The sequence below is a fragment of the Pimephales promelas genome, chromosome 6, assembly GCF_988280905.1.
Source record: "Pimephales promelas chromosome 6, fPimPro1.hap1.1, whole genome shotgun sequence".
Lineage (NCBI taxonomy): Eukaryota > Metazoa > Chordata > Actinopteri > Cypriniformes > Leuciscidae > Pimephales > Pimephales promelas.
The window spans coordinates 1,072,159-1,098,501 of record NC_142774.1 but is presented as its reverse complement, the minus strand read 5'-3'; the positions used below and the strand labels follow the sequence as shown (position 1 = coordinate 1,098,501).

The following is a 26,343-nucleotide window of genomic DNA, read 5'->3' as shown; positions in this document are numbered from 1 at the left end:
ACATGTTCATGTTCACTAAGTAAAAACAGTGTAAACACAGTCCTCTGACAGTGACCTTCATTATGTATTTATTTATTTGACTTGAGAGCCAAAGTTAAAGCATCTTTTTTTACCGTGCAGCATAGCAGAATACATACAGACATAACTGAACACTATAGCAAAACGTCACATGTTTGATTTTTCTCTGAGCTTCATCGTCTTGTAGGTCTGAAGTCTCTAATGTCCTCATAATTAATGGCCAGATTTTAACAATCATCAGGACGGTCTCTAACTAAGCTGTTGGGAGATAAAAGCAAAGGAGAGTGAGATGAAATGAGCATTTAATGATGTAAACATTATAATTTAACTACTCAATGGAGTCCTAGTGATTTCCTGAGCATTTTACTTTTGAAGAACATCATCTCAAGAGCTTCACGCACCTCTCACAGTGACTTTGCTCAGCGCTTCGCTGGACCCCACGTGATTGGTCGCCACACATTTATACATCCCGCTGTCTGATGCTTTGAGCCGAGGGATCTTCAGCAGACCGTCTTTGGTAGACTCCGCCCTCGGCGACATGGAGGCTCCGCCCACACGCGTCCAGAGGAAGCGGATTGGATGAGTGCCATGAGCGAGACACTGCAGACGCAAGGCATCCCCGGGACGGGCGACGATCTCATCCGTCAGTACAGTGGCATACGGAGGCGCTGAGGAGACACGACAGTTAAGATTTTTTGTTATTGTTATATTTATCTTTAATTTACTAGATTTAATCAAGAAATAATGAATCGCAATTTAAGCACATTCCTCTCATTCTTTCAACTTAAATTCAAAATAATTCACAATTTCATTCGAATTTTGAGCATTTGTAGGTTTGTACTTGCATTCCATAAATTCCTATGGGGGTCAATGACCCGTGAGGGAAGGATTTGTTACTTTTTTGAATTTCAACCTCGAATCCATAGCAATTTTTTTTGTGTGTGTGTATATTCATGGTTCAAGTGCGATAAAAGTAATGGGGACCCCTCTGATGAACCCTCAATTTTTAAAAATAAAACCGGGTCAAAATGACCCGAGGGAAGGATTAATGAAATATTAAGCGAGTGATGTTTGTTTACACACAGGCTCTTTCACCATGATCACTCAGTCCAAAGATCAGTCTGATTTAAAAACTCAGTTGTCCCTTTCTTCATTCTTTCTTCAGCTTTTTGCTCAAATGTGGCTCCTTGGTTAAGTTCGCTTTGGCTGCTTAGAATCTTCTTAAAGTTCAGTGACCACATGATGCGGGTTTATAGCTCATATGTCTTACAGTATCAGCCAAAAGTCAACGTTTACCGTCTACACTGACCTGTGACCAGCTCACAGAGCTCAAGCATGATTTCTGACGCCAAGGTCAGCAGTGTAAAGAGTGTGTTTGTGTCACTCACAGTCCACCTCCAGCTGCACGTAGGCCTCGCTGAAGCCCGCCGCGTTCGTGGCGTTACAGATGTACTGACCTGAGAGACAGAGAATCAGTCTATCATGTGTAATCAATACATCATCAGTCCTTCTTCTAAAACTTGTTTTTGTCTTACCCTGATTCACTATGGTAAGCCTATTGTAAGTGTTTGTTTTAGACCTGTCGGTATAGTTTTGGCCGGTAAATGCGTGCATTGTTCACTCGCCCGTGTGTGTTTCCCCTAGGGGTGTAACGGTACATGTATTCGTATTGAACAGTTTCGGTTCGAGGCTTCCGGTTCGGTACGCATACAAACTGAACGATTCCTTGGACTATTTTTCCTGCCGACAAAATTCGCGCTGGCGCGGCCAACACAACATTGCGCAACATCAAATGGCAAGCGGTATGAAAGCGGAACGAAACTGCGGTACTCATTATGTGCTTCACGGATCGTTTATCAGTTCGGACCAGCAACGTTTATTGAACAGATAAACTGTCATATGTAGCTTTCTAAAAGAGATCACTGTAAAGTATTATCTATTGTGAAGATCGTTTCATTATGGTTGTTGTAGCTGGAGTTTATTTTCAAGGAAGTACCGTGTCTATTAATGGGTAAAACTACAGGAACGTCTTCAGCTAGACAACTTGAGATCCTCTGATGTAAACTGGTTATATCTCTAGTAGGTGAATGTTGAACAATGTTCTTCCTTTTAAACGTTATTTTCTTGTTTGTTACTTCGAAGCTGCTTTGCTTTAAATAAATGTGAATTGATTTTACACTGAAAACATTTGAGAATGTGAGAAACATTTGAGAAATTAATATATTAAACAATTCACAATTATTACGATTAAGTACAATAATTTACAGCAATATTAGTTCAATATTCATCCCATATGTAAAGCACGTCTTCACTCACTCATGCTGTACCTGAGTCCTGCCGTCCCACGTTACTGAGGGTCAGACTGCTGCCGCTCACGCTGTGCTGCCATGGCAACGGCGCCCGCAGCTTCGACCAGGAAATGACCGGAGTCGGTGTACCTGAGGGAAACACAGAGGAATTATAATGTAAACAGACAGAAGTGCTGTAAGCTTTGCCTTCAACCCAACCAAAAAAACATGTCATCCAACGGGACAGCAAAGGAAGCGTTTCTGATTGGCTAAAAGCAATGTAGTTCAATCAATCATGTTAATTTTCCCTGAGAGTGGCGTTACCGGTGGCGTTGCAGTGCATGGTGACGCTCTGACCCTCCACGGCTGTGAGATCTGTGTTTGAAACCGATGCCTGAGGAGCTGAGGCTCCGCCCTCCAGTTCTAGCTCCACCCTCCCCTCAGCAAGCCCCTCCCCACTCTGAGCGCGGCACACAAATCTCCCAGCATCCTCTGCTGCCATCACGGTCACCTTCAGGAGGCAAGTGAGAGAGAGAGAGGTGAGAATGAATCCTAAAATGACCAAATGTGAAATCACATTTCACATACAATAGTTCACATACAATCTGCAAGCAATCATATCATAACCACATGGCACAAGCTGATTGGAAATCTAGATATTTATAACTCTTAAAGTTATAAATTAACTTTACTTAACTCTATAAAGCCATAACTTTTCCAAGAGTTGCTGTAATTGAATTATATTTCACACCTGTAGTAAGGCAGTGGTGTCTGTTGTCATGGAAACCATCTCCGTCTCACTTCCTTCTTCCTGTTTGAACCAGCTGACAGAGGGGCGTGGCTTCCCCGAGGCGCTACACTCGAGGGTCACGCTTTGGCCCGCGCGAACCGTCAGCGGCCCGGACGGCATCACGCGCACCTCCGGCGGCTCTGAACCAAACACAGTGCACCTCATTATCGATTTAAGATGAGTGCAACTTCCCTTCCATGGCCACTTTAACATGCGAGGAACGCATTGGACTCACGTCTGATGCTCAGGGTGGCAGAGTTGGTGGATTTCCCCTGAGCGTTGGTGGCTATGCAGCGATATACGCCCTGGTTATGGATACCGGCGTTCACAATGGTCAGGACGGCACCATCAGGTCCAAGCTTCACGTTCTCTGTTGAGAGAATACAGCAGAACAGGTAAACCCATTAAAGCCATAATCTGATGTGTCTCCTGTCTAATGGCATTATACGTGTTCGTTCCACAAAGGTTCTTTGGATTTTTAAAATCTTCTTCACACTTAGATAAAAAGATTATTTTAAAAACTGATCGCTGAAAGGTTCTTTGGGGAACCCTTCTATGAAGTCCTTTTGGAAGCTTTATTTTTAGTTTATTGCTCAGATTTTGTTATTTCATCACTCTGGAGACTTAATGGAGCTTCTTATTCATTCATGAGTTGTTCTTCATTGAAGTACCAACTTCATCTCAGATGTTTCTCCGGCAATAGCACAACTCGTTTGCTCTCATTCATCATTTGTTTTTGGAAGAATTTGATGAGAAAAGAGAGTTTTGATCACAGACTTTGGTTTCTTTATGAATCCTAAGCACACATTGATCTAGAAGAGACATCCCAGACAGCAACATGGTGTCGGCCCAGATCCGGCCCACATCTGGGCCGTGTGGAATCCACGTGTCCAACCAAAACTGTGTTGGTGTGTGCGATACTCAACATTTCATCTGCATTTAATCCGAGTTAATTCAGAACATTAATAAGTTTTGAGGGTTATAGCTCTTAATTATTTTTTTTAAAAATCTGAGAAACAAATGGTGTGTGTTTTAATAATCTTACTCCGCAAAGTTTTTTTATGCGATTTTGTTTTAAAAAATTTTTTACGAACCGTTTCCGGGTCAAATTTGACTTGAATGCAAGAGGAGTGTTTTAAGTCTGTTTCCCGTTTGGCTGGGTGATTGAGTGTGTGTGTGTTTTCTGAGCTGGTTATAGATGAGCGTAACACACCTCCCAGCGGCTGGTTATTGGTCCTCTTCCACTCCAGCTGGACGGACTGGGATCCGCTCGTCACACGGCACTGGAAGCTCACGGTGTCGCCGGGTTTCACCGCGGCCGTTCGCGGTCGGACCGACACCACGGGACTCTGACCACACACTGATGTGAGCACACAACATAATGCTTGAGTCAACACACATTCACACATTTCAGCTTACGACTCAATGCTTCTCACTGTACGTTAGATCAGGGGTTTCAATGTTTCAGAGGCCACGGGCCCCATATGAGCATCCTCGCGACGGACCCCATATTTATGAGGATTTCAGATATATTTTCTGTTCCACAGTAGCAAACAGGAAAATTACAGAATTAAAGATGCACTCTTCAAATATGAGACAAAATATACCAATTGAAAGTGTTATTTGAAGAAAGTGTTTTTTTTTCCACTATGTAATGTATTGGTAAATATATTTGTTGCTGTTTACTTATTACTTAAAAAAAATATTTTGGTTATTTTAATCATATTTTATTTTTATACTTATTGATCTCACTAACTAACTAATTAATTAATTAATTTATAGGAATATATTTATTTGATTAATTTTACATATTTTTTTTTGCACAGTTTTTACATATTTTATACTTTCCCACAGAATTGTTTCATTATTTGTTCATTTATTTTTAGTCTTTTACACTGTTTTCCTCCACTGAGTTAGACGACATGATTAAGAAAATCTTTTTTTTTTTTTTTTTTTTAATTTCAGATATGACTGATTTCCTTGTGGAGTGTTTGTCAGATGAACCCTGAACTTCAGTCCTGCTCTGCTAAACAAACGCAAGTAAATCAAACTCCACACATGCTGTTTTTGGGACCACAGAATCCCTTGATGAGTAAACTAAACCACAGATTTGATCACATTTATTTAAAAGTGACTGTATATTATTCTATATACAGAATATTAGAAAACAAAGCTGTGAACATCTTAATTTAATGTGACGTGTGTCCCACAAAGTCAAAAAAAGAAATAAAAAGTTAAAATATTTGCAAATAAACACATTATTACAAGTAAACCAATACAAAGATTGAAACTAGCATATGAAAATATATTTTCATTAACAAAAAAACACAAAAAATGAAAATAAAATGTGCAGTTGGATGTCAATATTGGGTGGTGTGATTTAATCAGTCTCAACAGACTATCACTGTATTTTGTAAAAAAAAATAAAAATAAATAACAACAGACAGTGAAACAAAACAAATAAACAGACAAACACCAGAAAAGCCAGTTAAACGAAGCGGCCGTCTGAGAAACAACGGATCAGTGTTCACTGTTTTCTGATAAATGTAATTAAATGTGGCGCTGCATTATAAGTGATCGTTTAACTTCACTAACAGAAAACAACTCAAACTGAGACAAGATGCAAACAATAACAATTACAACTAACTTACCGGAAGAGTGAAAATACAGCTTTTCAAGTTTTCTAAACTGAAATCTTTGGGATACACACCTTTAAAAAAAAACTGAAATAAAAGGAGAGAAAGTGCTTCACCTGTGTGCAGGACGGCCGAGAGAATCAGCGCTGCGGTTTGAGCGTTCATGATGGACTGGAGATCTCTCTCTGTCTGACCACTGTTTTACACTCCTCCTCTCTCTCTCTCTCTCTCTCTCTCTCTCTCTCTCACACACAATCTACAGACACACACACACACACACACACACACACAGACAGACAGAGCTTATCTGTTTCATTGAACTCAGTGTAGCATCAATAACTGCTGTCATGTGTTTCCGTGGGTCATGTTTTGCTTTGTGGGAACCAACCAGCGAACAAAAAAACGTTTTAAGAACGTTAAAGAAAACGTTACGAATTTACTCTGAATGTTCAAGTCATGTCCAGTTTTTGCTGGCTATGCAAATGTTAAAGAAACATTCTATTTTATCACTATTTTAAACGTTATGTTACTTTTAAATGTTCTCTGAAAGTTCCGAAACAAGCTAACATTTTAAAAAAATGTTACAAGTAAATGTTTCAGGTAAAATAGTTCCATGAACAATGAATAAATAACGATTTTGAAAACCAGATTAAATTTAATGAACATTCTATTAATTTTATGTTTGTTCAGAGAACCTTGAGAGAACGTTCCTGTCAGCTGTAATTATGTGCGCGACCTGCAAATCCTGCGTTCACCACGATGAATACTGGTGGAGTCAGATTCATAACGGGACTAAATAACACATCTAAACATGTCAAGCATACAGGATAATTATATCAATTTAACAACCACAGGAGTTTATGCAGAAGTGCAAAATGTCTTCTTGTAGGCGTAACGTTTAGTTTAGATTACAGTCATTATAATTCTCTTTATACAAAAACAATAGCCGTCTTCAATGGCTGATTAAACATTTAGTGTGTATGTTTTAGAGACTGATTGAAACTAAACAAAAATCACAATAAGATGCAGATCTGCGAAGAAGAGCCTGAGAACATGTGATGCACTGAAATCCAGCAATACTTGTCAGTAGGAGATCTTTAAGATTATTTTAAACAAACACGTTTTAGCACACAACATTACAATGAAGTGATCAGAAACAATTACAATAATATAGTCTATTAATTACAATTTATTTTTAAATATGTACGGCCGAGCCACCAGCTAATATTTCATGGTGAGGCGAATGTAGGCATGATAAAGGCTGTGTGTTTGTGTGTAGGGTTATTTATCGTTTGGGTTTTATTATACCGGTGCCAAATGAACACTTATAAAACCTAAAAGTAAACTGTAACTGTTATTTAGCGTTATTTAGTGTCTGTTAAATTATTGTAAATGGGTATAATTGGTGTTTTTTACGGTAAATTTGTTGAGTTTTGTATTTCCTTATATTTATATAGTTATGTATACTTTAAACTTTTAATATATTGTTCAATTTAAAGAGTTTTTAAATTCTTTAATGCCATCCACCATCGTTTTGTGGCTCTTTTTTTGCCATAAAACACTGAATAGTCGTGATATATGACAATAAGTGCTTATCACGTCAGCCAACGCACAAAAGCTAAATTTGAATTTAGCATTTGGTCATGTAATGCACTGAACTTTCTAATCACACCGATATGATCGTACAAGTCAAAGGGTTAAGTGTCACCGAAACGGTACACACCGCTCATATAGGTGCCATATTGGCACTGGGTTTCGGTACCCAACCCTACAGTATATGACCCTACATGGGTTGGTCCATGGGTTTAATTAGCCCCAGTATGGGTTACTTTACATAGGACCAACATAAAACCCATATTGCAATCCCACATAAACAGAATCTACAAAACTACAAATATTGAAACCCAATAAACAGCAGCCAGAACATGCTAGCACACTGTACTACTCACCTAAACCTCAATATAAACTAACAATGAACACCTACTGTGTGTGCTCATATTTTAGTGTTTATAAATGGTTTGAGGGGAATAGCAGCCCAAATTTATCATGCCACTAAAATGTATTGAAATAGAAGTTAAAAAGATGAGTGTTGAACTGTGTGTCTGATCTGGTGTTTAAAGAGTTTCGTCATCTGCAAACACAAGTCCAGAGTCTGACTGTGAGCTTGTGTGTGTGATCACATGGGCAGGACTTTAAATCAAGGATAAGAGCACGTATCAACAGGAATAAACGAAGAAGAAAACCATTCAGAAGATCTGAGAGAAAATCTAAAATTTCTCCTCAACCACATTGAGATAAGAGCTATACTCATGTTCATCTATTTTAACCCCCGAGAGTGTCAAAGAATCAGTTTTATCTGGTAAATCCAACGCTATCTCACGACCTATTCATACGCAAGAATAAAAGGTGGCGAATTCATACGACCACACTCGTACAAATTCGTATGATTTGCCTAAACCCCGGTGATGCGTAGGTTAAGGGGTGGAGTCAGTGGCTATTCGTACGTAAACTATGTAAGATTTAGCAAAAATCATATGAATTCGTACGAATTAACCAGCTCATAAACTCTCGCAACTGACACTGTTCTCATGCTCTCATTCAACACGTCTGTTTTCTCTCTCAGTGATATAAAACATCTCAGAGCAAACAGGACACCGACACCGACAGACAAGACAGAGCAGGACATGAAACAAGGTTTTAATTACGAAATTAAAACAACGAATTATGTTTTCTTAACAAAGTTCAGGATCAACACGCTCAAATTATCTATCTAATAATCACATCATTCCAACCAGCTGTTAACAACCTGTAATTAACATGTCTCAACAGTTTCAGCATCCCTTCACCCTTGAATCTTGCCTAATGTTTCAAATGTGGAAAGACGTCAATTAAACAGCTTGTAAACAACATGTAGCATTACATTTACCTCATAAAAACAGAAAAAAATGAACACTAGTATTTTGTAAAAGCACAACATTACATATTTATAATAATAATTGCCTTATGCAATTGCATACTAATCACTAATAATCAGTAGTTAATTTTAAGCTTAGTTTTTATTTTAATAATGATGTAGGCTACCAGCTGACAGGGTTCCCTGTTTACAGTATTGGTTCAGAGATTTTTAAGAGAAAAATGAACATACACTGTTTACTTTAGCAATCTTTGTTTCATGGAAATGCCAATGGTGACTGTTCAAAAATGGGAAAAAGCACACTCAAGTTGTGTGCAACTCATCCATAAGTAATGTAATCGAACAGTAACACATGCAATATTTCATTTCTAACAAATGCTTTGGTTGCTATTTCTCAAACTGTTTCTGATTGGCTCCAAACCACATTGTTGTTTCTGTGCAGGGTTTTACCATGCATTTTTCTTCTTAGAAAAATCACAAACTACTTCATGAAACTCCTCCTTGAATTCTGAATAGAACAGGTAGAACAGGTAGAACAGCTAAAGCTGAAATCAAAACCACACGGCAGCTTTCCATCGGCAAGGAAAGAGAATGAAAATTAAACATTGACTAGCAGGATAGTTTTCATGGTAAGTATATGTTTAAACTACATGACATGTTAGCACTTTAGTTTTAAACTAAAAGTACGTTACACCTTAACCATCTGTGTAGGATTAATCTGTCTGTACCTTATTTGAGGTGGAGTGGGTGCGGCAAGACTTTGTCATACAGAGACCGTGACTTTAATTAACCAGAGCAATCTAATTGATGTAAGCGTCAAGTTTGATTACTTTCACAAAGTATTGTCACAGATTTAAAATGACAGTTTTTGTATGTAAAGTTTTTTTTATGTTGCACTGTAAACCAGTTTTTCTGGTCGTTGTTGTTTTTAGGGTGAACTCACATGATCGGATCTGAGAGTTTTAGTTTTACACACGTTAGATTGTTGGTTTTTGTTACTGTAATTGTTCAAAAATTAAAAGTAAAAAATAAAAATTAAACTTTAAAGTTGATGCTACATCTATAGTATGTATGAGGGCTTTAATAAATTAATTTATCACAAATTAACACAAAAAACATGTGTTATTAATTGGTCACAACCCTAGTCTTAACTTATTAATGAACATTAGGGGTGTAACAATACCCTCATGTCACGATTCGATACATATCACGATACTGAACTCGAGATACTCCAAAAATATGTTGATTGTCACTATCCACCATACATATTGTTGTATTTTTGTATTGCGATATATTGTGACACGATATATTGTTACTCCCCTAATAATTTAAAGCAGCTGTTATTGGCCAAAATATAATTTAGTTTTAGTGACCTTAGATGAATGATGCCCCAATTATTTCATGTTTGTTTTGTTCTTAATGGAAAATTTGAATTCCATAAATTGTGTTGCCTATTTTTTTTTTATAAGGAATGAAAAGCAGCAAAAGATTATGTTTAAAACTAATGTCTATGAGGGGCTGGACGATAAGGACGCTGCCTCTAAAATGACTCTAAATGAGGAGAGTGAGGCGAGGGACACTGCAGCCTCTCCAGAACCCAGCGGTGTGTCTATAAAGCGTCGTACATCTATAGTTATGCCTCCTAATATCAGTGATGAAGCAGTGACCTCTGACCCCAGGTAAGACAAACATTGATATTGAATAGACCTCATTTAACAATACATAAATTGAGATTAACCGAGTGATTCGATCTCATTAGGCTAAAGAATCACAAACCAGCCTCTCCAGAACCCAGATGTTTGTCTATGAAGAGTAGAACATCTATAGTTATGCCTCCTAATTTCAGTGATGAAGCAGTGACCTCTGACCCCAGGTAAGACAAACACTGATATTGAATAGACCTCATGAAATACATAAATTGAGATTAACCAAGTCATTTGATCTCATTAGGCTAAAGAATCACAAACCAGCCTCCCCAGAACCCAGCAGTGTGTCTATGAAGAGTAGTACATCTATAGTTATGCCTCCTAATTTCAGTGATGAAGCAGTGATCTCTGACCCCAGGTAAGACAAACACTGATATTGAATAGGCCCTAATGAAATACATAAATGGAGATTAACCGAGTCATTTGATCTCATTAGGCTAAAGAATCACAAACCAGCCTCTCCAGAACCCAGCGGTGTGTCTATGAAGAGTAACACATCTATAGTTATGCCTCCTAATATCAGTGATGAAGCAGTGACCTCTGACCCAAGGTAAGACAACCTCTGACATTGAATAGACTTTGACATGAAATGCATAAATGGAGATTGAGTACTTTGGTGATGGTGAAGCTTTACAAAGCAGAACACAGCTGTGTGACCCCTGTTATGGAAATGTTATTCTTAAGTTATTTGTTGTGAGTTTGCAATAAACCACGTTGACCAAACCAAGTTTTATTTTTGCAAGAAAGGAATTCTGTAAGAAATTACAGCAAAGGACAATCTCACCTAGTGTGGGGAGTTTATTTATTTATTGTGATTCAAAACTGATATTTTCTTTCACTCAGCAGTGAGTGGGACGATCTGGTCCAGGCTCAGTCCAGATGTGGAGTTTGTGAGCAGGTTCTCAAAGATCCAGTCTCTATCACCTGTGGACACACTTTCTGCAGACAGTGCATCAGTTTCCAGGGGGATCAGTCAAGACGATCAGAAGATTTTGACTGTCCTCAGTGCAGAAAGAGATGCAGAGTTCGTCCTGTTCTACAGACACACAGAGTCACGAGAGGAACTCGTTCTGTTGGTTCGACTCAATGTTACAGACAAACAGTCCTGCAGGAAGAGACTGGAGACCTGCAGAAACCAGTAGAGTATGAACTACAGAGAGTCAAAGACCAGCACAAAACCAGCATGAAGGTCAAATATGAGAGATTATTTGAGGGAACCAAATTGCATGGGAATGAAACCCTCCTAAACAAGGTTTTCACACAGCTCTACATCATAGAGGGAGAGAGAGAAGGAGTGAATGAAGAACATGAGGTTTTACAGATGGAGAAAACAGCCAGAACACGAGACACTCCGATCCACTGCAATGATATCTTTAAAGCCTCTCCTGAACCAGGACGCCAGGAGAAAGACCAAATCAAGACTGTTCTTACTAAAGGCATCGCTGGAATCGGGAAAACCGTCTCTGTGCAGAAGTTCATTCTGGACTGGCCCGAGGGAAAAGACCATCAGGATGTAGATTTCATGTTTCTGCTTCCATTTCGAGAGCTGAACTTGATCCGAGATCATCAGTACAGTCTTCACAGACTTCTGCTGGACTTTCATCCTGAACTTCAAGATCTGGACTCAAAGATGTATGAGGAGTGTAGAGTTGTGTTCATCTTTGATGGTCTGGATGAAAGCAGAATCACACTGATGTTTTCAGACGCTCAGGAAGTTTCTGATGTGACTGAGACTTCATCAGTGGGTGTGTTGATGTCAAACCTCATTAAAGGAGATCTGCTTCCCTCGGCTCTCATCTGGATCACCTCCAGACCAGCAGCAGCCAATCAGATCCCCTCCAAATACATCCACCGTCTGACAGAGATTCAGGGATTCAATGAGCCTCAGAAGGAGGAATATTTCAGGAAGAGAATCAGTGACGAGCATCAAGCCAGCAGAATCATCTCTCACATCAGAAGAGCAAGAAGCCTCCACATCATGTGCCACATACCCGTCTTCTGCTGGATCTCCTCCACTGTGCTTCAGAAGCTCCTGGAAGAAGATCTGAGTGCAGAAATCCCTCAAACTCTGACTGAAATGTACATCCACTTCCTGCTGATTCAGATCAACATGAGGAATCAGAAGTATGAAGAGAGAGATCCAGAGAAACTCCTGCAGTCCAACAGAGAAGTGATTGTGAAACTTGCTGAAGTGGCTTTCCATCAGCTGATGAAGGGCAATGTGATGTTCTATGGGGAGGACCTGATTGAGAGCGGCATAGACGTCACTGACGCCTCAGTGTATTCTGGGATTTGCACTCAGATCTTTAAGGAGGAATCTGTGATTCATCAGAGGAAAGTCTACAGCTTCATTCATCTGAGCGTTCAGGAGTTTCTCGCTGCTTTCTATTTGTTTTACCATTATGTAATGAAAAATGTTGACACATTGCAGTTTATTGATGTTGTGCATAATCTGCTTAAAGGAGCAGTAGATAAAGCCATCAAGAGTGAGAATGGACACCTGGATCTGTTCCTGCGGTTCCTGCTGGGCGTCTCACTGGAGTCCAATCAGAGACTCTTACAGGATCTACTGACACACACAGAGAACAGCTCAGAGAGCATCAGGAGAACCACACAGTACATTAAAGAGAAGATCAAAGATGGACATGGACTCTCCACTGAAAGATCGATCAATCTGTTCCTCTGTCTGCTGGAAGTGAAAGATCAGACTCTGTCCAGAGAGATTCAGGAGTTTGTGAAATCAGACAAACACTCAGAGAAGAAACTCTCTCCTGCTCACTGCTCAACAATCGCCTACATGCTTCAGATGTCAGAGGAGGTGCTGGATGAGCTGGACCTCAACAAATACAACACATCACATGAGGGCAGAAGAAGACTAATACCAGCTGTGATCAACTGCACTAAAGCTCTGTGAGTATATAATCTTGTTACAGTGAACTTTAACCAAATTGAATTATATATATTTTTTGTGCTTACTTATACATCTTGACTTTTGCTAATTCTCTTGTTCTGCTCACTTTAAGTCTTGCTGGCTGTAATCTCACTGGTCAGTTGTGTGAAATTGTGTCATCAACTCTTCAGTCCTCAAACTCTGTCCTGAGAGAGCTAGACCTGAGTAACAATGACCTGCAGGATTCAGGAGTGAAACTGCTCTCTGATGGACTGAAGAGCCTAAGCTGTCAGCTGGGGATACTGAGGTGCTTAAGAATAAGAGATAATGTCAGTCATTTGGTCATAATGTTGAATTGTGTTTGTAGATGGTCTGACTGTGTGTGTGTGTGTGTAGGTTGTCCGGCTGTATGGTGACAGAGGAAGGCTGTGGTTATGTGTGTTCAGCTCTGAGTTCAAACCCCTCACACCTGAGAGAGCTGGATCTGAGCTACAATCACCCTGGAGAATCAGGAGTCAAGCTGCTCTCCGACAAACTGAAGGATCCAAACTATAAACTGCAGATACTCAAGTATGTGGGGGTTCACTTAAGATCACCAATAGTATTAATCTCACTTGGGTCAGTTTAGTCAGAGCTTCTCAAACCTGGTCTTGTCTTAAAGTGAAAGCAGACACTAATTATGTCTGTTAGTGAGGTAATCAAAGAACAAAGGGAAAATTACTGTAAATTTATGACTGCTCTTAACTAAATAACTTTTTTTAGCTTTAATAAGTATTAATCTATATTCTGCTGTGCAGACTGATAACTTTATTCAATTTCTGTATATTTCACAGGGCATAGGTAAAAATAACCCCTGAAATGATGACTTCTGGTGAATATTGTATGCTGTCATACATTATAGCATATCATAATAAAACTTAATAGGCCTATATATTTATAGATTAGCAAAGTAGGCCTAATCAATGCAAGACTGAACCACATAGATATATCGAGACTATCATGATCATTTTGCCAACAATGAACCATGGATTTGTTTAGTTTATAATACGTTTTATTTTTAACTTGAACAAATACAATAACATTCAAAACTCATTGGCTCAGACTGCATTTGAAGAAAAATAAACAACAGTTTTCTGTAGCCTTGTGCGAACTTATTCAGACTTCTAGAATGTTCTTTCCAGTGCAAAAAAATCATATTTTTTATTTAATAGTTTTTCTAATCATCTGTATATTTTAAATATTGTTTAATGGCATCTTTTTATGAATGAAGGCCTGCATCACTGATACTAATACTGCTACTGAAATTTAAAATTAATCGTATCATGAAATAAGACTTACATCTTATCATGTAGATCATTCTGTCTCTGTGATGGCTATTAGACTTTCTTACAAGACTTCTGAATTTGGCTCTTGTTTTAGGACAAAATGCTCACTGATATTTCAGCTGCTTCTTGCACACATTTAATGAGCAAACACTTGTATTAATTTGCTTTATATTTGTCTCTTTCTAGTTTGGATCATGGAGAACATTTTAGAATCACACCAGGACTAAGAAAATGTAGGTCTTACACACACACACACACACACACACACAGACACACACACACACACAGCTCTGAAACCATGCTTAATTTACTTCTCTCTCTTGTTGTATTCAGATGCCTATACTCTCACACTGGATCCAAACACAGTCAATAATCAACTCCTACTGTCTGAGGAGAACAGGAAGGTGACGCATATGAAAGAGCAGCAGTCGTATCCCGATCATCCAGAGAGGTTTGATACGTATCCTCAGGTTCTGTGTCGAGAGAGTCTGACTGGACGCTGTTACTGGGAGGTTGAATGGAGCGGGAGAGTTACTGGTTTAGCTGTGACGTATAAAGGAATCAGCAGAAAAGGAGTTAGTGACTGTGTGTTCGGATGGAACGACAAGTCCTGGAGTCTCTTCTGCTCTGATGACAGTTACATCGTCTGTCACAATAATGACAGAACTGACTTAATTACTCCTTCACCCCCCTCTAATAGAGTAGGAGTGTATCTGGACAAGTTGGCCGGCACTCTGTCCTTCTACAGCGTCTCTGACACACACACACTCACACACTTACACACATTCATCACCACATTCACTGAACCCCTCTATGCTGGATTCAGGGTTTATGATGCCTCAGTGTCTTTGAGAAATATCTGAACCATCCCAAACATTATCTCTTTCAAACAGACACAAACTTTCTTACATAAAACAACTAGGATACTGAAATAGTGAAAAATAATTTCATTTTACCGTTTCGTCATAAGGAATTTGAGTAACACCCAAAGTGCAATGCAGACATTCCTACTAACCACTTTGGCGGGTTGAATTTTATATATAATATATATATATTTTTTCAGTCTTTTAAAAAGGCATAATAATAATAAACTAAGTGCAAAATTTTAAACTAAGTGCAATGTAATGAAGTCGAAAATTGATTGTCCATGCATATCTGTACTGAAATATCTGAAACGCTTTCAATAATAATTTTCCGCAGAACAGAGACCCGATATATATAATCAGCTGCGCTCGCTCTCTCATACTGTATCTCCGACAGTGAGTTACACACAAACCAGCCTCTACTCACCCAGTCGTTTCATTTGCTCCGGATGAATATTTTCTGTGTTACAGGGCTTGAATTTCAGTTTGGGATTATGCGAACTGTCCATAATTTTACTGATTCCCGCATAATTTTACTGATTCTTTTTCACATCTTTCTGCACTTAAACAGTCAAATACACACAAAATAGTGTCAATGCCGCTCTTGGCGAGCATTAATGTAAACACAGTCAGTTATGTTTTACTTGTAAATGTGTAAAGAAAGAAAACACATGTATAACAGTATAATGGTTCAGTGCGACAGGTCTTAAAGTGACAACAGCCTAATATACAGTACCTGCTGCCAAATTATGTGATAATGTTAAAAATATCTATAAAGCAGAAAAAGTCAAAATTATGGCCAGTGGAAATGCTGAGTGGCTAGTAACTCAGAAAACCAGTAGCCACAGTGGCTGGACAGCAAAAAAGTGCTGGCTGTAACTTTATCTGTTGTTTTTAATGGCTGTCGTCACTCAAGCAGAACAGCTTAACACACAAGCTATCCATTAATTTGAAAATGTGAACAGCTGTAGTTGTCTTTTTTTGTGAAAATGTAAAACTATCTTTTTAATATGAATTAAACAAGTTTAAATTTTTAAGGGCTCACATTTCTCACAGACACACGAATAGAAACTCACGAATACACACGCTCCTTGTTCACAGGTTTAAAATAAAGATGTCTTGCATTTTAAGATTCCTTTATTTTGTCATTTTCATGGTGTACATAAAAACGAAATTGTGAAAAACGAAAAATTTTTACATTTACTTTACTTTTTTTATATTTAACCATCATTACACATCATATATCCTATTGAATGAACTGATAATACAATCATTTACCCAAGTCTATTATGTCATCATATATCAAACTCTAATATGAATGCAATAAGTGAAGTGAACTTTAACAGATACACCTTGCTCAGAACTTTAAGTGGCATTCAGTTCAATGTATTTGATCACTTATTTTGTTCCAATGCATATTTACAGATAATGTGACTCTTCACAATACACTGTAATATGAATAAACAAAGGAATATAATATGAATGTTAACATTAGACATACATTAGAGGTACAAAAAAGTGTTTTGCACAGAAAAGCATTAGTTTGAAGTGAATCAGACAGTACAGATTGTAATAAGAATATCTAGTTCCTCTTCGACCTCTAATGATCATGTAGCGCCTCCTTCTGGACAGAGACGGTCAGATAAACACAGGTTTGTGTAAATAAGACCGGAAAGCCCTGTGAGTGACTGTGTAATAATGTATTACATTGAAGAGTTTCTGAATATAATTGCAATTGTGATAACTTATACATCTTAAGTATATTTTGATTATTTAAAAAAAAGCATATAAATGATGTTGATATTATTGAAATCCTAATTGTAGAATGCAGTTAAAAAATATAAATCTCATATCTTTCAAGTCTTGCTGGCTGTAATCTCACTGCTCAGTGTTTGTCATCAGTTCTTCAATCCGCAAACTCTGTCCTGAGAGAGTGTTAACACCAACCGAAGGAAAACTTAAGACAAATATAAATACATTTTTATCAGGAATGTATTTTTTTTTAACTTATTAGCTAGCTTGCTGCTTTTTCCACTAAGCGCGGCAATGTTTGTGAATTGAGGTTGGTATGTACAGTATATGCAGGTGTTCAGAGCGAATGGGTCTTGAATCACCTATAACTTAAGGGCTTTATTTTGTAATAATAATTATACATTATCCTTTTCATATTTACGATGTACATGGTGCTTGCAGTTAAATCACATTAAATAAGTGCAAGTTGTGTCTTTAACCAAACTGATTCTAAATAGCTTGTGTTTTGCTTTACACCACATTGCTGCTGTGAGAAAGGTTAAAACATGTGAAGATTAAAAATGTGAAGGTTACCTGCATTTTTTATTGGATGCTGTCCTGCTTTTTCCCAGAACTGCTTCATGAAAGTCCTTGAACTCGGAGTAAAGGTGGTGTAACAGGTAGAACAGCTAAAACTGAAAGCAGAAACATACAGCAGATTTACTAAACACTCACTCAGCAGATTCACATCGTCAAGGAGAGAGGCTGAAAGATCAGCTTAAACCAGTGGGATATTTTATGGTAAGTACAAGTCTATGATAATGGATTTTCTGTATGCTGTCTTGTCTTTGTATGGATATTGTATGTGAATATTCCTAATTTATGAACTATATAAATTTACAGGACTAATATTTTTCTGAATAGAAAGAAGAGTGCTTCTAAAAATGAGTCTCAATGAAAAACCAGAGGAGAGATGCTCGCAGTCCCAGGGATCTCCTGAACCCAGCCGTGTGTCTGTGAAGAGTGACAGGTCCATGGTTAATCCTATAGACCTCAGTGATAAAACAGAGGAGAGATGCTCACAGTCCCAGAGATCTCCTGAACCCAGCTGTGTGTCTGTGAAGAGTCACAGCAGGTCCATGGTTCATCGTAATAGCTTCAGTGATAAACCAGATAAGAGATGCTCGCGACCCCAGAGATTTCCTGAACCCAGCCGTGTGTCTGTGAAGAGTGGCAGATCCATGAGTTATCCTTTAGACCTCAGGTTTGATAAACCAGGGACCACTGATCCTATGTGAGTATAAACACAGTAGATAAAGTTTGTTTTTTAACTACTAATATATCAGTTCATGTGTAACATTGAATTGAATTACTTTTTCTCATTTAAATTCATTCTGTATAATTTTCAAATCTATCGAAGACCCCCAATTACCGGAATATCTATTAAAACCAATACATGCCATTATGCATTGTGAGAATTAACAACAAATATTTGAGTCATTTTCAGAGATGGAGACTTCTGAACATTAAATCCTCAACCATCAATGTCAAGTAATTCTTTAAATGTGCAGGTTATTATATGCCTACAGTAAATCATCAATCTACAGTAGGCTTATGTACGCACAGGTGGAAAGTATATCTATTCGCTGCTGACGAGTTAATATTTCACTGTACTGTTATTGGTATAAATCATAGAAAACAAATATAGGGAATGCATCTGTATATGCTATACATTATGTGCAAAAAGGGTTATAAAATATAAAACATTACATTATTGAACAAAAACTGATCACTTACTATTTTAAAGCAGAAGTTTAATCTCTAAATTAGAAATGAATTCACTTGAACATACTCCAATTACAATCGTCAATTTACAATTACTCTTCTCATAAAAATAAATATTCTTGTACTACTGTACATTAAGAATTTTAAATCTGTGTTTAATGTCAGACAATTGCTTCATCCAAATGAAAAAGTCATAATTATTGCACTTTCTATCTGTTGTGCTTCACCTGTTTGATGTGCCTGTATCTGTGAAATACACAATCATTTCTATTTGCATAAACCCTTGACTGCAAGTAAATCTCTGTTAAAGCTTGTGATTAACTCGCTGTCAGGGAAAGTGTTTTGCAAAATAGAAATGCTTTTGTAACTTTCTATAATTTACAGATAAAGATGCCTGTAAACTGCTAAAATATATATATTTTTAAATTGAAGTTGTTTAGTCTTAATAATTCAGAAATTACTTATTTAAATAAACTAAACAACTTTTATTTTACAAGGATATTGTACTTTAATTTTATGGGTTTTTTTGGCTACCAGTTGGTGTTTATGATTTTCTTCTTTCAGACGAATACAATCTGAGTTATAAAAAATGTCCTGGCTCTTCCAAGCTTTATAATGGCAGTGAATTGTGATATTTTGAAGCCCATAAGTGCATTTATTCATGATAAAAGTAATCTATACGGCTCCAGGGGGTTAATAAAGCTTTCTAAACAAACCATATTTAAAATTTTATAAACGAAAATTACAAGCTTTTTCCAAAAAAAAAAAAAAAAAGATGAAAAGACAATAACAGTTTTTGAGTCTCTATTGCACTGCTAAGAAAAAAAGTGAGGTGATCGGCAATCAGTTATCTTTGTTTCATTGTCCGGTATCTTTCATGATTGTGTTATTTTGCTCCTGTGTTCTCCTGTGTGTTCCTTTGCAGATTAATGAAGTGTTTGTTTGGATGCTCTTACCTCGTGTGATTACTACAGCCATTACTCATGATAGGTGCATTCCAGTTATTCAATATAACTAGTTCTCTAATACCCTTTCTTTTCTTTTTTTCAATATCAGCAGGAGGAAGCGGCATAGATCAGAGTCTGTAAGGAGTAACAAGGAAAAACGCATTAGATTCAGCGATGGGTCAATGCAGAGAGTCAAAGACCGGCTAAAAACCAGCATGAAGGAAAAGTATGAGAGATTATTTGAGGGAAACAAACTCCAAGAGAATGAAACTCTCCTGAACAGGATCTACACACAGCTCTACATCATAGAGGGAGAAAGAGAAGGAGTGAATGAAGAACATGAGGTTTTACAGATGGAGAAAACAGCCAGAACACAACACTCACAAGACACTCCAATCCACTGCAATGACATCTTTAAAGCCTCTCCTGAACCAGGACGCCAGGAGAAAGACCAAATCAAGACTGTTCTTACTAAAGGCATCGCTGGAATCGGGAAAACCGTCTCTGTGCAGAAGTTCATTCTGGACTGGGCCGAGGGAAAAGACCATCAGGATGTAGATTTCATGTTTGTGCTTTCATTTCGAGAGCTGAACTTGATCCGAGATCATCAGTACAGTCTTCACAGACTTCTGCTGGACTTTCATCCTGAACTTCAAGATCTGGACTCAAAGATGTATGAGGAGTGTAAAGTTGTGTTCATCTTTGATGGTCTGGATGAAAGCAGAATCACACTGATGTTTTCAGACGCTCAGGAAGTTTCTGATGTGACTGAGACTTCATCAGTGGGTGTGTTGATGTCAAACCTCATTAAAGGAGATCTGCTTCCCTCGGCTCTCATCTGGATCACCTCCAGACCAGCAGCAGCCAATCAGATCCCCTCCAAATACATCCACCGTCTGACAGAGATTCAGGGATTCAATGAGCCTCAGAAGGAGGAATATTTCAGGAAGAGAATCAGTGACGAGCATCAAGCCAGCAGAATCATCTCTCACATCAGAAGAGCAAGAAGCCTCCACATCATGTGCCACATACCCGTCTTCTGCTGGATCTCCTCCACTGTGCTTCAGAAGCTCCTGGAAAAAGATCTGAGTGCAGAAATCCCTCAAACTCTGACTGAAATGTACATCCACTTCCTGCTGATTCAGATCAACATGAGGAATCAGAAGTATGAAGAGAGAGATCCAGAGAAACTCCTGCAGTCCAACAGAGAAGTGATTGTGAAACTTGCTGAAGTGGCTTTCCATCAGCTGATGAAGGGCAATGTGATGTTCTATGGGGAGGACCTGATTGAGAGCGGCATAGACGTCACTGACGCCTCAGTGTATTCTGGGATTTGCACTGAGATCTTCAAGGAGGAATCTGTGATTCATCAGAGGAAAGTCTATAGCTTTGTTCATCTGAGCGTTCAGGAGTTTCTCGCTGCTTTCCATGTGTTTTACTATCATGTGAACACAACTATGGAGAGACTGAAGAATTTTGCTTCACTACAAAGTTTGCTTAAAGGAGCAGTCGATCAAGCCCTTGAGAGTGAGAATGGACACCTGGATCTGTTCCTGCGGTTCCTGCTGGGCGTCTCACTGGAGTCCAATCAGAGACTCTTACAGGATCTACTGACACACACAGAGAACAGCTCAGAGAGCATCAGGGGAACCATTAAAGAGAGTACATTAGAGTACATTAAAGAGAAGATCAAAGATGGACATGGACTCTCCACTGAAAGATCCATCAATCTGCTCCTCTGTCTGCTGGAAGTGAAAGATCAGACTCTGTCCAGAGAGATTCAGGAGTTTGTGAAATCAGACAAACACTCAGAGAAGATACTCTCTCCTGCTCACTGCTCAACAATCGCCTACATGCTTCAGATGTCAGAGGAGGTGCTGGATGAGCTGGACCTCAACAAATACAACACATCAGATGAGGGCAGAAGAAGACTGATACCAGCTGTGATAAACAGCCGGAAAGCAATGTGAGTTGTATTGTTGTAATGTATTACACTGAATAGTTTCTGAATATAATTACACTTGTACATCTTAAGTATATTTTGATTATTAAAAAAGTATTTTACATGAATTATGCTAATATTATTGAAATCCTAATTGCAGAATGCAATTAAAAATATAAATCTCATATCTTTCAGTCTTGCTGGCTGTAATCTCACCGCTCAGTGTTATGAGTGTTTGTCATCAGTTCTTCAGTTCTCAAATTCTGTCCTGAGAGAACTAGATCTGAGTAACAATGACCTGCAGGATTCAGGAGTGAAACTGCTCTCTGATGGACTGAAGAGCCCAAGCTGTCAGCTGAAGATACTGAGGTGCTTAAGAATAAGAGATAATGTCAGTCATTTGGTCATAATGTTGATGTGTGTCTGTAGATGATCTGATTGTTTGTGTCTGTAGGTTGTCGGGCTGTATGGTGACAGAGGAAGGCTGTGGTTATGTGTCTTCAGCTCTGAGTTCAAACCCCTCACACCTGAGAGAGCTGGATCTGAGCTACAATCACCCTGGAGAATCAGGAGTCAAGCTGCTCTCCGACAAACTGAAGGATCCAAACTATAAACTGGAGATACTCAAGTATGTGTGATATCTCCATTTAATAATTAAATCGATATTTAGTAATTTAGTCATTTTGCGAACGTCTTTCAAATGCGATTGGTTCACTTTCACTGCAGAAGCTGGCGCGACGGTAATAGGGTTTCTGGTTGAGAACCTACTGTAAGCAGGCGCTTACCTTACTCTGGCATCAGCTTTTTTTTGCATCCATCCATCCACCTCTCTAACTCCACCAACATAATGTAGGCATCTTGCTAACATTCTTATCATCCAAATATTAGTAGTTCCACTGAATAGATATAGCTAAGCTAGATATACCCCCCCCCCCCAAGCAAGCCAAATGCACTTAACTTTAAAACTTAAAGGGGTCATATAATGGTAGATGCACTTTTACAAGTTGATTGTACTGCAATGTGTGTTGTCAGTGCCTGTACACAACCATCATTTAATGATAAAAATCCATCCAGTGGTTTTGTTTTAATCAACTTATTTGTTTTCCCCTGTCTCAAATCGAGCCGTTTGACCGTGTGACGTCACACGGTCGCACGCCCCTCCCACGGTTGTTGATTGACAGCAGAGTTTCAACACAGACCCGCCCTGAGCGAGCCGTCATCATAGACCGTCATTGTTGATATGGTGGAGCAGAATGGCGTTTAAGTGACTGTGTTGTTTTGTTCTTGTGTGCAATAATAAACACAGAAATCATTTTGATGTTCCTAAATTTGAACCGATGAAGACGCAGTTTTGTTAACGAAGGGAATATTCCCCACGATCAACGTCAATACTTTCTTGTTTGCGCGAATCATTTCTCACCAGACTGCTTTATAAACGAGGATCAGTATAAAGCTGGTTTTGCTAAGCTGCTCCTGAAAAAAATAATCAGTACCAACTGTTTATGTTCCCTCTGCACCTAAAGTTTTATTAATCTTTGCAAATCGCGGGGAAACGTTTTTCATGACCATCAGTTGTAACGTCAATCTGTCAATGAACTAACGTATACATCAGTAAACACAGCTTTCGTATCTCACTACTCTACCCTACCAGTGCATACAAAGATTGTTCAAAGTAACATTACGTTAACCAACCATTCAGAAACGTCCTCAAGCCTTAATTGTCAAACTTCTTTGCGGCCGTCATCTTGTTCTGGTGAACAGTTACTCCACTTCAAACTGATACGGTTGCAAAGATGTGTCCTCAGAGACTCCGCTGTCATTCTCTTTCCAAAACCTTCAAATGTAGTCAAGGCAACACTCCACGTGCGTTCACGCCCACATAACAGAGGGGTGGGGTTTATTATTTAAAGGCATATGAAACTCAAACAGCTTGCTGAAAACAAGAGCTGATTTTGACCGGGTAAAATGGTGTTTTCTTAAAATGCTAATGAGAATTATTAATAAAAGTATATTACAAAGTTTTCATTTAGACCCTATACATTCATATTAACTTTTACAAAAATGGCATTATATGACACCTTTAAAGATTATATGGGCAAATTAACTCATGAATTATCAAGTAATTTGTTTTACGTTTATATGTATATATCAAATCATTTCGATCTCTTTTGGCTGCTAACTAGGGGTTTAAAAACACTAGAGTATATTTCTTATAAAGCTGTTGACTGGGGCCTGAACATCTCAAGATATCAAATCTAAAGACAATGAGACATGCGCCTCTGTGAAGCAGATTTAGATCAATATGTGTTGAGAAATGTGCCATACAAATAAACATGACATGACTCTTTATATTAATATTCTGTATGTGAATATCTATTCATACTAATTAAAATTTGTTTTGTCTGTATGTTTGTGTATCTTCTTAGTTTGGATCATGGAGGGCCCATTTGGATAAAATCAGGACTACGAAAATGTAGGTTCTTTCTCTGACACACTCTTGTACATTTAATGAAACAAATGAGACGATATAAACTGCTTTTTCCCCCTCTTGTGTTCAGATGCCTGTGATCTCACACTGGATCCAAACACAGCAAACACTCATCTCATCCTGTCTGAGGGGAACAGAAGGATCACATATGTGAAAGAGTGTCAGCCGTACCCTGATCATCCAGAGAGATTTGCTGATAATCCTCAGGTTCTGTGTCGAGAGAGTCTGACTCGACGCTGTTACTGGGAGGTTGAATGGGGCCTTGGGGACAATGAACGGGGCTCATGGGCTCGTATAGCAGTGGCTTATAAAGGAATCAGCAGGAAAGAAGGTACTTTCTGTAAGTTTGGATACAATGACAAATCATGGTGTCTTTTCTGCACTAGTAATGGATTTGTTGTCTGGCACAATAATAAGAGCATTAACTTACCAACCCATGAACCAACATCTAAGAGAGTAGGAGTGTATCTGGACTGGCCATCCGGCACACTGTCCTTTTACAGAGTCTCTGATACACTCACACACTTACACACATTCAACGCCAGATTCACTGAACCACTCTATGCTGGATTTAAGGTTTTTCAGTCTGAACTGTGTCTGTGTCAGATTTAACAACAAACACAGGCTGACATGCCTAGATAGACCGAGTACAGTCCACAGGAGTAGAGGAACACTGAATATTACTCTTCTCACGCAAGTCTTACACAGACGATTAATGAATATGCTCATTCACAGTGGCATAGGGACATTTCTCAAAAAAAGTAATTTTATTAAGATAAAAGAATAACGATAAAAGCATCTAATCTCATATTTATCCTGGCCAGCATTTGTGCAGGACAGTAAAAAATATAATTGTAATAAATCTACTCTACTTAATTATCTGTCCGCATATGATTGTACTGTACTGTATTTATTTATGGCTAATAACTTTTGATTGTAAAATGTATAATGGCCTGTGAGGATGTTCATTATAAATGGCCAATATGGCAACAGGTCACTAAACATTTCACTAAAAAATAAAGACATTCAGCATCAGCAGTATTTACTCTTAATGCTTCAGCTGTCAGAGAGTGTTGTGTAAGCGTCACAGGAGGCCGACGGTCAAACCATAAGTCACGAATCACTGCAAGAGTCACTGAGATCCTCCTGTTTTCTCAGGATTGTGTGTGAGACAAAAACTGGTTCCTCCAAATGTACCGTTACGGCAATGTTTTATTGTAAATCTGTAGTGTTTTGTGTCCTGTATCAATCACACAGTTCAACTGACAAAACCCAGTTCAGTCTATTTATAATGTCAGTTTGATCATCAAATTAACTGTAAGTGTCTTTCAGTTTGTTTTACATTAATATCACTTATTTGGTTCCAGTCTTTAAAGAGAATATGAATGTTAACATTAGATTTACAGTAAAGTGTTTTAGCACTAAATTATGTGTTTGAGCTGGATCAGACCAGACTTTCCATGCGGATTGTAATAATAATATCTAGTTCCTCTTGAACCTCTGATGATCATGTAGCGCCTCCTTCTGGACAGAGACTGATCAGACACACTTAGTTCTCATTGACAATGAAGGATCACTGAAAGGTGCCTATGGTGATTCTCTGCAGAAACATTTTTGACGTAAAAACAAACTTGTGGAAAATAAACTTTATTTAATAACTTTTTAAATGGTTAGTTACAAACGCTGTAATTTTTACGTTGTGTGAATGTGCACCTATATCTATAATACAAATCTATAATTACAAACAGGGGTGGGCAAGAACCAAGTGTTATAAGAATATTTTCATTTGGAGAAACATTTGCTTTTACTCCAAAACATTATAACAACAAACAAAGAAATTTTACGTTTCCCTGAAAAGTCTGTAGTTCCTTGTTACATGTAAGAAAGAATCAATATTTCATAAAAAGAAGTGTGTATTCTTTGATTGGTTGATCCTCTCAGTAGTCCACATGCACTTTGACCTCAAGTACATAAGTATTTATTTGAGTAATATTAATTCATGTTCTGTTTGTACTTGAAG

At 38.3% G+C, this 26,343-nt stretch overlaps 3 protein-coding genes across 4 annotated transcripts; 2 read left to right on the top strand and 1 right to left on the bottom strand.

The window, feature by feature from the left end:
- Positions 1 to 45: 45 nt before the first annotated feature.
- sid4 (secreted immunoglobulin domain 4) lies at positions 46 to 5,999 on the bottom strand. The gene is made up of 9 exons (XM_039684341.2): positions 5,849 to 5,999; positions 4,310 to 4,456; positions 3,332 to 3,466; positions 3,058 to 3,236; positions 2,631 to 2,817; positions 2,346 to 2,456; positions 1,407 to 1,475; positions 420 to 686; positions 46 to 276 (listed from the first exon to the last, which is right to left on the bottom strand). The coding sequence occupies exons 1-9, from the start codon at positions 5,895 to 5,897 to the stop codon at positions 272 to 274; spliced, it is 1,149 nt and encodes a 382-aa protein (XP_039540275.2). The 5' UTR covers positions 5,898 to 5,999; the 3' UTR covers positions 46 to 271.
- Positions 6,000 to 9,088: 3,089 nt separating this feature from the next.
- On the top strand, positions 9,089 to 16,467 carry LOC120487650 (protein NLRC3). 2 transcript variants are annotated; one of them, XM_089132676.1, is made up of 11 exons: positions 9,089 to 9,275; positions 9,385 to 9,455; positions 10,116 to 10,325; positions 10,406 to 10,519; positions 10,597 to 10,710; positions 10,789 to 10,902; positions 11,196 to 13,262; positions 13,376 to 13,549; positions 13,639 to 13,812; positions 14,754 to 14,800; positions 14,901 to 16,467. In XM_089132676.1, coding segments are annotated over exons 2-11 (3,546 nt in total). In that variant the 5' UTR covers positions 9,089 to 9,275; positions 9,385 to 9,453; the 3' UTR covers positions 15,431 to 16,467. The 2 variants fall into 2 exon arrangements, with proteins under 2 accessions (XP_088988802.1, XP_088988803.1); XM_089132677.1 differs by lacking the exons at positions 9,089 to 9,275; positions 9,385 to 9,455; positions 10,116 to 10,325; positions 10,406 to 10,519; positions 10,597 to 10,710 and having other exon boundaries at positions 10,793 to 10,902; positions 11,199 to 13,262.
- Positions 16,468 to 17,845: 1,378 nt separating this feature from the next.
- On the top strand, positions 17,846 to 25,358 carry LOC120476172 (NACHT, LRR and PYD domains-containing protein 3). Its single transcript, XM_089132679.1, has 7 exons — positions 17,846 to 17,962; positions 18,065 to 18,455; positions 20,003 to 21,859; positions 22,031 to 22,204; positions 22,290 to 22,463; positions 24,262 to 24,308; positions 24,394 to 25,358. Exons 2-7 carry the CDS (start codon positions 18,106 to 18,108, stop codon positions 24,933 to 24,935), a joined length of 3,144 nt encoding a protein of 1,047 aa, XP_088988805.1. The 5' UTR covers positions 17,846 to 17,962; positions 18,065 to 18,105; the 3' UTR covers positions 24,936 to 25,358.
- The last annotated feature ends 985 nt before the right edge of the window (positions 25,359 to 26,343 follow it).